At 35.4% G+C, this 13987-nt stretch overlaps 1 protein-coding gene across 1 annotated transcript in view; it reads left to right on the plus strand.

Moving 5' to 3' along the window:
- Positions 1-829: 829 nt before the first annotated feature.
- LOC107044264 overlaps positions 830-13987 on the plus strand; it is a gene marked incomplete at its 3' end in the record, with an annotated part of 188568 nt that continues 175410 nt past the window's right edge. Inside the window, exons 1-2 of the mRNA XM_015266067.1 lie at positions 830-960; positions 1753-1766. Of these exons, the coding sequence (XP_015121553.1) occupies positions 950-960; positions 1753-1766 (25 nt within the window). The remainder of the gene's footprint in view (positions 961-1752; positions 1767-13987) is intronic.

The raw sequence follows: 13987 nt of genomic DNA on the forward strand, positions 1-13987 counted from the left end.
CGCAAGTTATGATTGTGACGTTTGACCCTCGCAAGTTATGATTGTCACGTTTGACCCTTGCGAGGTATAACCTCAGTGGGTATGATTTTTTCGAATTTTGACCCTTGTAACTCTGACAGGCGGTATTCGCGGTAAAAATCTCCCGGTTCCCCAAGGTGCTAATAGATGGCGCCACATAGTTTTTTGACAGGTCAAAAAGCCGACAACTCGCCCGGGTAATTTACCTACTTTATGACCGGTCAAAAACCATGTAATTTACCTAAGGTAATTTACTTGCCCAACCCTGCCTACGTGTCAATAATAAATATGTCGAGAAAAAGGAACNGGCGGTATTCGCGGTAAAAATCTCCCGGTTCCCCAAGGTGCTAATAGATGGCGCCACATAGTTTTTTGACAGGTCAAAAAGCCGACAACTCGCCCGGGTAATTTACCTACTTTATGACCGGTCAAAAACCATGTAATTTACCTAAGGTAATTTACTTGCCCAACCCTGCCTACGTGTCAATAATAAATATGTCGAGAAAAAGGAACAGACTTTTAGATCATTAGATTCTGCATTCATTATACTATTGATTATAATATGTTCGATTTTACATTCCTGACAATTATTACCAAATGCGAGGAGCTACTGTATTGAGAACCCCTTTCCGGTTATCGATAAATTTATACTCAGGCCCTACCATACCAACAGTTCCGTACGCTCCATCGTAGTCCATGCGCCACCGCTACGAATTTTGCTGTTGAACACTTTACATTGGCCCTGCTAATCTCCCCTATGATCTCTGTGGGTAGTTCGAATCTACCGCGACTATTCCTGTCCGGGGTTGATAAAAAAATGGCTGCTTTCTAATGTGGGCTATTGCAACGAGCCAAAACAGTTCTCCGGAGTGTTATATCTTGCAAAAATTCAAAGTTTGTGGGGATTATTCGATCAAAATGCTGGCAACGAATGATTTTTCAGTGAGTAATGTGAATTTTTATTTTTTTTGCCATTCCATGAAAAAGAAGAATCATCTCACAAATTCCTTCGACTTCGCGGAAATCAGGAGGATTTTGCGATGAGTTCTCTATTAAAATTTAATTTTTGTTTCTATTAGTTTCATTCAGTAGTCTGAAGATCTTTACCAAATTCTTCTGGCATAAAGACATACAGGCGACGATCGATCGATATTGTTTCTTGTGAAGTGCGAAGTCCTCTAAACCGAAGAAAAACCAATGCATCCTTGTCATTTATTCTAACTTTGTTGGGCATTTTTTTGCGAGACAGAATAATTTCCAAGTTTTCATTTTAAATACTCACATTGGATCTTTCAAATTTCAATGTTTTTTTTTCACTAGTTTTCTTTGGAAATAGTTCGTTTTTTCTTATTCTCTTCGCAAATTGCAACCACGTGTGTTTAATCAATAGCGAGGTGACTTTTAGTAACGAAACAGGAATAATAGGTGAATGTTTGTCATGTCAATTGCATAGTTGTAAAAGTAATTCATTATCACAGAATGATCATTGTTGGGTTCATTAAGAATAGTTGACTCGCAATATCTTTAGGATAAAAAAGAGCATCAAATTTTGTGCAATGGTTTTATATTAGAAGGGTTTTAGATGGGTTATGGTGTTATTAGAAGGGTATTAGGTGAAAATTGTATTGTGATTGACATGCAGAATTTAGAGTGTTTGAAATTATTTCAGAAAATTCCCGGCACTCGGGACTGGTGATTTCTACTTTCTTCACACCTGGAAACGTGAAATATCAGTGTAAAATCCAACGGTGAGTAATATCCGATATACTGATCGATCAAATTTATCATAATAATGATAAGTTTTAAAAGCATCGACCAATTTGATAACTTATCAAGAATAATTTTTGTTATTCATTATCTGACAATTTCTATGAAGAGATTGATTTTTTAAATTCAAGGCCCGGGTGTACAATCTTTCGAAAGTTATCTCGATGTTTTTTTTTCATCTTTCCGCATCTGAAATTGTCAATTAAGTCCAGCATCATGCAGAAGTTTTGAAAATTTATGAATGAATAATAAAAAAAAAGTAGAAAAAATTCTTATTTTTTTAAAAGAGCATTTTTAATTTATATTCAGAATAAGTTGAATAACAAGAAATTGAAACATGTATCTGATTTACGGTGACAAATGGCGGTCTGTCACCCAATATCATGAGGGAGAAGACTGATTTCGTAAATCTTTTCCCACACTGCACAGAGACATTTATTACGGAAAAGGCTCTTTGAAAAACATTGTAATATTTTGGAGAATATTTTAATCACACTTTTATCACATAAAAATGGCAGATAACTACATACCATTGTTTTGAAAATTCAGATACCTAGCTGTCACCTCCCATGAGGAGTTAGTGTTTTGTTATCCACCATGGAAAATGACAGCTAATAGATAATTTGCCACAGCGAATCAGATATCTGTAATTTCCACTTTTTTCAATTCATTCTGAATCTCAATCAAAAACGCTCTTTGAAAAAGTTCACAACTTTTTCTATTTTTTTTATCATTCCATCATAATTTTTGGGAATTTCTACATGATGTACCACTCAATTGACAATTTTGGATTACGAAAAATGAAAAAAATCCAGATAATATTCGAAAGATAGTACCTACTAACACTTGACGGCTTTATTACAGTTTGATCTCATGTTCAAATATTAACATCTGTTCAGAGGAGAGCGAGGAACGAAATCATCATCAGTGTCATTGAATTTTTTGTGCACATTTCTTTAGATTAGTTACATTGTGGAGGGCTATGGAATCACCAGCTTTGTGCTATTGAAAGATCAACATATTGGGGAATGACAATATTTGGAGGTTGTTCAAAAACTTTCAGAGACGAGAAGTTGATGAAAAAGTGGTTGATCGGGTTCTAAAAAATGCAAGTGTTGCTCTTCGGTTGTATAATGAATTATAAATTTTGTAAAAAAACTGGATNTCCAATACCGTCAAAGTGGGCCCTTTTCATGTGGACGCCCACAAATGGTAATAGTGCACAATCAGGTTTCTATAAGAAAAATAGTTCTCAATGGAATAAGTATTCTAAAAAAATTCTCCATGAAATGAAAAATCAGTAGGAGCAGGACCAACGTCCTTGGCGCGGATCAAAGGATGGAGGATTAGATTGATACAGACAGTGAGTTGAAAAACTCCGCGCCAAGAACGTTGGTTCTGCTCCTACTGGTTTTTTATTTCATGGAGAATTTTTTTAGAATACTTATTCCATTGAGAACTATTTTTCGTATAGAAACCTGATTGTGCACTATTACCATTTGTGGGCGTCCACATGAAAAGGGCCCACTTTGACGGTATTGGAGTTATGTATGTTCTGATAATCTTGATCAGATTTCTCACATTTTGAGCCCAAAATCAACCCGATAGAATGAAAACTGACGTCAGTATAGACGATCAAAAAAACAATTTAACATTGGTTTAAATGGGAGATGTAGAGAGAAAAACGTGAATATCTCGAAAACTAGATGCGACAAAGTGGGCCCTTTTCACGTGGACGTACACATTTATTCAAAATTTCTTACTTGGCTTCCTTTTTTATTTCTATGCATTTTTCAAAAACTTCGACTTCCCAGTAGGAACCAAACAAAACTTTTTCTTGGCCCAGTTTTTTTACGAAAACATTTGTTTTTGTGTTTTTAGGCACATTTCATTATTTTTTTCAAAATAAGCCAGGACTGTTTTTACATCCGGTGAAATTTGTTCTTTTGAATTCAGTTTAACTCATTCATTTTTCGGAAGATAGAATATTTTTTGAATCAACAATTGAAGGGAGATAAACAGTTCTACTCCAGATTCATTGTCTCCACCGAATTTCAATTTTTAACCATCTATTAATAATTTTCTGACTTGATTTGGTTCCTCATTCAATTTTTACTGTGATGATTCCTATGTGGATTATATTTCTTGGAGAGATGAATTCATTTCCTCACAGGAACAGTCGAGCAAAACATTCACAAAGGATTCTTTTTGAAAATATCTGTTTTTGTTTTTTTTTGTTTTTAAAAATATTAGGGAAACATTGGGTGGAATGGACTGTTCTGACTTCTTGTTTCAATATTTATAACCGAGGAACAAATTTATCAATTGAGCTCAGTCTACGCTTATTACAAAGGGGCTGACTGTACTTTAATTTAAAAAAAAAATTGCATTTTATCAACACTTCAATAAGACATCAACATTTTGAAAAGGGTTCAAAGTGTCCATTTAATCCCCCCGTTTCCTACTAATCTTTCCTAAATAATCACAAAATTGTTCGCATTTCACTGTCAGTTAATTTAGTGAATTTTTTTCCACGGAATGAAAACATTTTCTGTTACACACGGAGAACAATAAATATTTTCTTTACAAATTTAACTATTCACGGACATTTAATACTTGATCACACAATATTTTCGACACATTTCACTTTTGTCACATTCCAAACATAAACCGATAACCTCACACACAGTACATAAACTACCTTTATGTCCGAGGTCCGCATATGAATATAGATATGACGGGATGAAATTCGAATTTTCGACGAGAGAAAACAAAATAGAACACCAAGTCGATTTTCCGTTTCATTCTAATAAGTGATTTAACGTGAAGAAGAATTCCCGCGGTTCTCCATAGCAACATCACAACCCACCATCAAATGCACTGGTGGCAATACTTAAACGTTGGATATGCGGCTCAGTTGGACCGGGGCTGCCAACGTTACAACTTGATTCTCCGACTTTATAATGTGAATTGCGAGAATGTGAATATCAACCCGTTGCTATGCGCATATCTTTTTTACAGTTAATCCAAAACATACCATAGTTACACCGTTGAAAAGCTCATAGGCGATTTATATGTAACTAATGACACTTTTCCGATTTGTCGTTCCGTTTTCATTATACCTAATGTAAACCATTTAGAAGTAGTGGAGGGGGAAGTTCTGTCGTGTATAGATACGCGGTGCGCTCGGCCTGATATTTTGCTCAGTCGGTCAAAATTTTTCTTGGCCGATACGCTACCGCGTATCTCGATGTGAGGGAAAAGTACCCAAAGGGAAAATCATGAGTGATATCTGGTAATTATTAGCATACTAATATGTCCTCCAATCAAATGGCCAAGAACATAAGCCAGATTTAAATTTTATTTCGCTGATGTTGTATAAAGATTTCAGAAAGGAGTCACTTGACTATAGATATCAAAAGGACATTTTTGACTTTGCGTGAATCAGATTTTATATAACAGAGATTTCCTGATATTTGTCTCCGAAGCTCCTTACTTTCGTGACGAAACACAGATAAATAAGATCTTCTGATGTATTCTAATAAATCTCTCCCCCCGAAAATACCGGAAAAGTAACCTCTCAAATGTTTTACTTTATTCAAGGCCCGGCCCTATTATTTGCCGAACGTTATCTAGATTGCTTTTTTTGTTCGATTTTCATCTCGAAATTTCAACTCAGTGCCAAGTCTCTCAGAGACCCCCGAAAATGATGAATTTGGATGGCAAAAAGAGTAAACAAAATTCTGAACATTTTGAAAGAGCGTTTTTAATTATTGTTGAGGAATAAGTTCAATAGAGAACTTACATATATAGATAAAAAAATGAAAACAAATGTTTTTGTAAAAAAATTGCGCCAAGGAAAAGTTTTGTTTGGTTCTTACTAAAAAGTGAAATTTTTTGAAAAATACAAACAAATAAAAAAAAAGCCAAGTCAGAAATTTCGAATAAATGGTCATAGGGCACAGTCAGATTTCTATGAGAAAAATAGTTTAAACCGAATAAGGATGAGAAGAAAATTCTCTATGAAATAGAAAATTTGCAGAAGCAGGACCAATGTCCTTGGCGCGGATCAGAACATGGAGGATGACATTGATACTAGATAGTGAGTTGAAAAACTCCGCGCCAAGAAAGTTGGTCCTGCTTCTGCTGATTGTTTATTTCATAGAGAATTTTTTTCTCATCCTCATTCGGTTTGGAATTATTTTTCTCATAGAAATCTGATTGTGCCCTATGACCATTTATTCGACATTTCCGACTTGGCTTTTTTTTATTTGTTTGTATTTTTCAAAAAATTTCACTTTTTAGTAAGAACCAAACAAAACTTTTCCTTGGCGCGATTTTTTTACAAAAACATTTGTTTTTATTTTTGAGGGAGATTTTATTAAATTTTTCAAAATAAGCAAAGAATTGTCTTCATATTTTGTGAAAATTGTTCTTTAAAATTAAATTCAACTTATTTTCACAAGATAGAACATACTTGCCCGGTGGCTTGGTGCAGTGGGTAAGTTCGTTGCCTCACGTGCGAAAGGTTCCGAGTTCAAATCCCGGCCGGGTGGAATGGTGCGATCTAACCATTTAAAGCATTGATCACCATCGCAGTATACCCTAACCGGGTCGAAGCGATGTAAAATAACGATAAAAAAAGAATAGAACAGACTTCCAATTAACAATTGAAAAGAAACTGACATACTCCCGATTTATTATTTCCACCGACTTTTAATTATTTATGCAAGGTTTTCTCACTTAGTTTGTTCCTTCTATTTAATTTTTCCACTGATTTTCTATGGTAATTCTATTCTTTCGAGAGATGAATTGATTTTTTTGCGGAACAGCCGAAAAAAATGCTTACTTAATATAATTTTTTATAAAAACATCTGTTTTTTTTGTTTTACTAGGCAAGACGCGCACTTCACGCGCGCTAGTTAGGCTGCATGGTTCTGATACTGAATTCGACACTAAAGAACTGATGCAAATATTTGTATCTGTCCTTCAATCTCGAATTCTTGAGTCAAATTCTTGATTGCATCGACTGAACGAACTCACTTGACAACTGCACCAATAAGAAACTACATCAAAATTGCAATGATCCCAGCGAATGGAACCAATGTGATGTCTATACACAGAAACAAATTCTTGATTCAAATCGAATATTAAGCCCCTCATCGAACCGATTAAGATTTAATTAAATCAAGAATCATACCAAGTAGATTTCATTAATTTGGATTGAGTATATCCAAACAAGTCATAGTGATTTTTTTTTCAATAGAAATATCAATTTTCGCCTAAAATTTTCATAAGTCTGCGAAAAATGGATGAAATGAAGTGGTTAATCTCTCAATTTGGAGCTTATTCAATGAACTTCATGTCGGACATAGAATTTCTACGAGTTATTCTACGAGAAAGACGCCAGCTCGGGACGAAACAATGAAATAATAACTTTCCAATTTGTGACTTACAAAATCCGACACATACACCATATAGCATACAACCCTCATCGTCACAATTGGAAGAACGAAAAATGCCCTCTAAGGATGACCTCTAAGGATTTCCCCGCTGATTCGACTCAAAACGCTACAAAAATCCATCGCAATTTGAATTTTCGAATAACCCGTGAAGGAATAAATGTTTGCCAAAAAATCTCATGAGTCTGCGAAAAATGAGCTTCATAACTCATATGCGATTTCTACTGATAATCAAGTCAGAAAATACTAATTTAGGACAAAACGATAAGAAAATGTGAAATTTTCAATTTGTGACATGCCAAATTCGAAATATAATTACCTATAACAATGGATGAAGTGGACGGAATGAAGAAAAATCATACGTAATTTTGAACATCTCATTGAGATCTTCAAATTGGTGTGAAGTAAATCTACATTGGCCAAGTACAAAGGTCCAAAAATGAATGAAAAGATCGAATTTTGGGGTGTGATATGATCTTCGAAACAGCAACAATCTCGAATAACTTCATGAAAATTCAATCAAATCGTATTCTATACATCACAATTTGAAGAACCAATTATACCCTTCAAGATGATGTGTTGACATTCCCGCTGATTCAACTCAAAGAGATAGAGAAATCCAGCCAAAGTTAAATTTTCAAGTTAGACGCCAAAAAAACAATTATCTTGCAATGAAAAAAAAACAAGCAGGGGTTCGAGCCTTTTTGGCCGAAGCCATCTGACCGTTACTTTATGTGTTATAACTCTTTTTCTTTCTTTCATTTCGACCAATTCCATTGGTAGTAAGCTTCCGAATGGGATAGAAGGAATCGAAACAAATATTTTGGAAAAAAAATTGAAATCGGTTGCGTAGTTTTTAAGCTATTGCACATAAAAGGTTTTTTGAGAAAGTCGAATATCTCGGAAACTATCCATACGATGGAGTTTATTTTCAATAGGAAGGATTGTTTTCATGAGAGGAAGATTCTGTCCAAATTTCAAGTTGATATCTCAATTTTTGCACAAGCTAGAGTGATTACAAGGATTTTTATGAAAAAACAGAAAAACGGAAATATCTCGAAAACTTTGTATGAACGGCCGTATATGTTTTGATTGATTCTGATAGAAGGCATCGAAGCAAATATTTTGAAAAAAAAAGTGAAATCGGTTGACTAGCTTCGAAGATATTAGCGAAAAACGATTTAAAATCGAATAGTTTTTTCTCAAAAACTATTTGATTAATCGGGCTGAACTTTTGCACAGAGTTAGTCCTTATTAAGGTCTATAATCTGACAAAATTTCAGATTGTTTGGAATAAGTTTAGCCAATTAATTACTCAATTTTCCAAAAATTGAACACCGGAAAGGTGGCGATGGACATTGACACTGACAGACATGGTCACCAAACTTTGTATTCTTACGTTTCAGATCATTCTACATCATTTCCAATCAAAATTAAAGAATGTGAAAACAGCACGATTACAATGCTTCCATTCGGAAGCAAAAATGAAGAAAAATAACAATTTTCTGCCTATAAGTTCCATAGTGAGAATGAGCAATGCCCAGAATCCAATAATTCCCTTATCAATTTAAGTATAAAATATATATGGTTTATCAAAAAGGGAGAACGGAATTAGCATTAAAACCCGAAAAACCACCAGCGTCACGATTGCGGATTGTCCTATTGGGGATCAGAAATATTATGCATCATTTTGAAGAAAAATAAATACCCTTCAAAATGGTATATGATGAGTTTCATTTGCTTCATAAAATCCAATCCACGATACGATAAAATCATGGAAATTTATTTTCTGAATAGGATCTTTTATAAATGAATGGAAATTGCAGATAAATGAATGAATCAGGAACCAATGCTGAAGTAATTCAATGTATTTGCAGCTTAGTATGAAATATCTCCATAGATTCGGACAGAAACCGAGAAAGTCTCGTCATTGAGAGGAAGAAATTGGCACTTTTCAAAACGTGACATGCTGAAATCGTTACATCATCGTTTATAACAAATCATCTAGTGAATCGAATGGATAATATAAAGTATCTATATGAAGATCTCGATGAGACCTTCAACATGTGACATCCTATCTAGTCAAACCTGAACCCTAGATAATCGGTAAAAAATGTAATTTTTTACGTGTGACATAACGTAAAGAATGGAAACAATCTGCAATAACGGATATGAATTCCATTGAATCAGGATTGTCATGCATCATTTCGAAGAACGATAAATATTCTTTGGGATGGTATATGAATTGTTTAATTGGCTCGACTGATAGTTGCAGAAAAAACCAATCCAGGCTGAATTTACAGTAAAATCGTAAAATTTCATTTTCTGGATAGAACCTTTCATAAGTTAATGAAAATTGAAGATAGTTGAATACATCAGCGGTCAATTCGTAGGCGATTAGATACATTTTCACCTAGGTATCGGATATCTCCACATATTCCAATAGAAACCAAGCAAATCTTGCTATTTAAGAGGCAAAACACGGAATTTTCAAAATGTGACATGCTAAAATCGCTACATTATCGCTTATAACAATTGATTTAAGTCATGGAGCAGATAATATAGGGTAACAATTTGAAGATCTCGATGAGACCTTCAAATTGACATATGATAAATCCCCGTTGGTCAAGTCTAAGGCCTCAATAAATGGTAAAAACTGTCATTTTTAAGGTGTGACTTAACGTGAAAAATGGAAATAATTCACAATAACTCAATGAAAACTGAAGTAAATAGCATTTACTATACACCATTTTAAAGAATATAAAATGCCCTTCAAAATTATGTATGGATATTCCCATCCAGTCCACATAGAAGTACGGGTGGTCGTCAAAGTCCACCAGGCGCAAAGTCCCCCAATTTTGACATTTGGAGAAACTTCGGATCGGTTCAGAACAAAAGAGGGATATTTGTGGGAGATCGATGTATTTGTTCCGAGACTTGAGGGGCATTTGTTTTGACGTTAGTAGTTAAGTAATGCCGGTTCTGGCACGTTTTTGGCGTCGACCTGGTCGTTGGGGCCCAGAAGGGGGGTCAGATGAAAGTGGGTAGGTGGTTGATTAATTCGCGAGGCCGCGGTTCAATTCGCGGTTTGATTCGCGGGGTCGCGGTTTAATTCGCGGTTTGATTCGCGGTTTGATTAATTAATTCGCAATTTCTTCTATCGAAATGATGAAAGGGTTAATTAATTCGCGGTTTGATTAATTAATTCGCAATTCCTTCCCTCGAAGTGATGAAAGGGTTAATTAATTCGCGCGGTCGCGGTTTAATTCGCGGTTTAATTCGCGTGGTTGCAGGTTAATTCGCGGTTTAATTAATTAATTCGCGATTTTTTCCGTCAAAGTGATGAAAGGGTTATTTAATTCGCTGGTTAATCAATTTAATTCGCGGTTTTGCGTTACAAAGGACCGTCTCGGTGGAACTAGTCAATCCACCCCGCGAGGGGGTGAGTGAAGGGGTTAATTATTTCGCAACTGTAGAAATCATAGAAGGGGCTTCTCTTCTTCTTCAAACATTGACACCTGGCTCCACTTGACACGTCTGAACTTGAGTTTTCCGGTACTTTCTCGTTTGCCGCCCCCCCTTCGTATGAAATTATTGTTGATAACGATATCAATATATAAATATTTATTTTAAAAAGAAGGGGAGGGAGTATGTATATATGCAAAGAATTTTTGCCTGAACTTAAGATTATCAGTCCTTTGATGATTACCGCTCGTAGAAACAAACGTTATTAATAATAATGCAAAAAAATTATTTATTGAAAAAAAAGGTTTAAGAGTGGGGGATTTATGTATATAAACGAAAAAATTCCCGCACATATCATCAGTTCATCTTGTCACTCTCCATGAAGGACAGCTTCAAACGACGGGAATTAAAGAAACGTTTAGACCTTCTCTTGAAAAACATTCAAAAAGTGAAACAAGTTATACAGTACCGAAGTGACATCAAAGTACTCTGCCCCAATCTGCAGAAGACTCGAATTTAAGCTTAATTATCATACCCACGTGAAAACAAAAAAAAATCATCATGGATTTCAACAAAATCAACATTGTGGCGCAAATGAAAAATCTTCCTCTTATCAAACTGGCGGATCTGGAAGCTGGAGCATTTTATATCATCACTGCAGCTCGCAAAGTGGAGACAAAGTATGGAGTTGGTGTTATTCTTCATCTCTCAGATACTCACACAGTTTTCGTGAATACTCGACTGGCCAAGTATTTCGCTGAAAATCCCAAGATGTTCGAGAATTTCCAACAACATATTGAGAAGGGCTCACCAACGTTGGAATATCTTGGTGGGAAATACAACAATCTTCGCCTACATCCTGATTCAAACGTGAAAGTTGAAAATAAAGCAGATGAAGCAGATTTCAATGTGATGAATACTATTGCAGAGTTCAAAGAACTTCTCTTAGTGAAAATATCTGAATTGAAACGCAACTATTTATACACCATCACAGCTGCCTCCAAAGTCAAAACCAAGCATGGAATGAGTGTGATCCTCCATTTGAATAATGCTTATTCAGTTTTCCTCAACCGAAGGATATCAAAATTTTTCATTGATAATCCTAAAGAATTTGAAGATTTGCTGAATGAAATCAAGAAAGGCACACCAAAGTTGGAGTATTTGGGTGGTGAATACAACGAAATCAAATTCCATGCAGAGGATGAGGAAATTGTTGCTCAACTTACAAATTAAATAGAACAATATTTTCATTTTTTTTCTTTATTGATAATTTTTTTTTTTTTCACACAATGATTTTTTATGATTATAACTAATGTAATAGTATCTAAGAAGAACATGAATAAATATAATAATTAAACATATTTTGTTGTTTTTCCTTAAGAATTATTACATTTAACACAATCCCTTATCATAGGTGGTGGTCCATCAAAAGTATCACCCTCGACAGTCTGATAATGCTCCAAACAACGTCTACATCTTTTGATGTGCCAATCAGCTCTCATAGCATCAGTCAACTTGTCCCAACACTGATCAACATGGCATGCAGCGATGAAACTTATAAATGAATGTGGCAGATATGCAATATCTTCACAATCCATCAAATTTAAATTGTTCAATTTGAAGTAAATATTGACGGATCGATCTACTGATCGTACTATTCTTTTCTTCATCATCCAGTTTTTGAGTAGCTCTACATTTTTCAAGGCACATGCCTTGTTGTCGTCTCTATAACTATGGAATGGACAAGTACGAGATGGTAAATCTTTGAAATTGGCTAGTGATGGGCAATCATCGAAAATTTCTTCAATATTAACTACTAGCGGTGCTAATACAGGACCAGAAATTTTTTTCAACCACTCTTTTTTCTCCTCCCCTTTCACATAAATTCTACCAATATTTTCCCACTTTTGCACTAATTGTCCAACTTGCTCGTATGATCTATTCCCATAGTTCCAGGGTAATCCATGATGATGACGCTCAAGCCACAAAGCTACCCTCCTATACTTCGCTGATAAACTGGAGAATCTCCATGGGGGCTTGAAAAACCAAACGTTAGGGTATCCTACACCAGAATCCAAAACTGTGTATCCGAATTCTTTCACGATGAACTCGTTGGAGAGCGTTTGGAAACCTTGTACGTCCACGAGCACCTCCATCGCAACTGATGAAATATTTCTATCGTGATGAGAATTTATACCCCTCTCGCCCCTCCTCCTCTTTAGATTACTTTTCTTACTCCTCCGCTTATCGGGTTGTAATGTACTACTCGATCGTGCAAAATGAGACAATAAGCAGCTGTTTCCGGAGAAAAACTTATTTTTGTTTCAAACTCCAGGCGGACATCCACAGGTCCAAATTTCAAGGATTCATTTTGTTTAGAGCAATCGATGACTACCAGGGGTGTAATCGCTGCAAATTGTGCTTTTGTCAATAATGGATTATTCGCTTGTTGATCATAATATGATGATTGAAAGTTTGAATACATGTCATATAGTATCGAATACTGATTTTTAGTCATGTCTACATCCAAATTTCCATATGGATAACGTTGGGAATTTAGGAATAATTTCACATCGATGATACTACAATGATCAAAATTGCTAGCATTTTTCTTATTTCTATTTTTTCGATCTGTTTGGAAGCCTAGAATGACATAACGTGGTTTCTCAAGCTGAGTTGCGGTTTTCACCGTCCACACGTGTTTTGTTGTCGCTGGAAGCATTGGATACTCATATAATTCCCATGATCTGAAGCTCATCGATATTGCGGGATCTTTCTGGATGAAATTGAGCAACTCAATCTTCTTAGTATCCGATAATGACACATATGGAACCATCCACTCAATTCTCATAAAATTGATCTTCACATCTTCTTTGGCGGTTTGAATCAAAGCATTGTTATCATGGCGAGCTCTGACTAGAACCAACTCATGTTTCACATTGACCATGATTTTCCGATAATCTTCAGCAAATCCCAGCAACATGCCCAATGGGATGGAGATGTCAAAGCAACCATTGCCATCAGTTAAACTCAATTTCTCTTGCACACCCAACCATCCGGCATTTTCCATTGAGATACTTTGATTTGGTGTTAATGACACGAGATTTTTCATGAGAGTAGTAATCCCCACGTTCTTCACTTTATCAATTTCAATAGCATTAATTTCATAGCGGATCTCTTGGAATAGATGACAAATGGCGTTATTCACGAAGCTTGTAGTTGTAGAGATGGTATTATCCGATTTGAGCAATTTACCCGTGATCTGCAAGTAACTT

This window comes from Diachasma alloeum, unplaced genomic scaffold, assembly GCF_001412515.2.
Source record: "Diachasma alloeum isolate Michigan unplaced genomic scaffold, Dall2.0 Dall_scaffold_00705, whole genome shotgun sequence".
Classification (NCBI taxonomy): Eukaryota; Metazoa; Arthropoda; class Insecta; order Hymenoptera; family Braconidae; genus Diachasma; species Diachasma alloeum.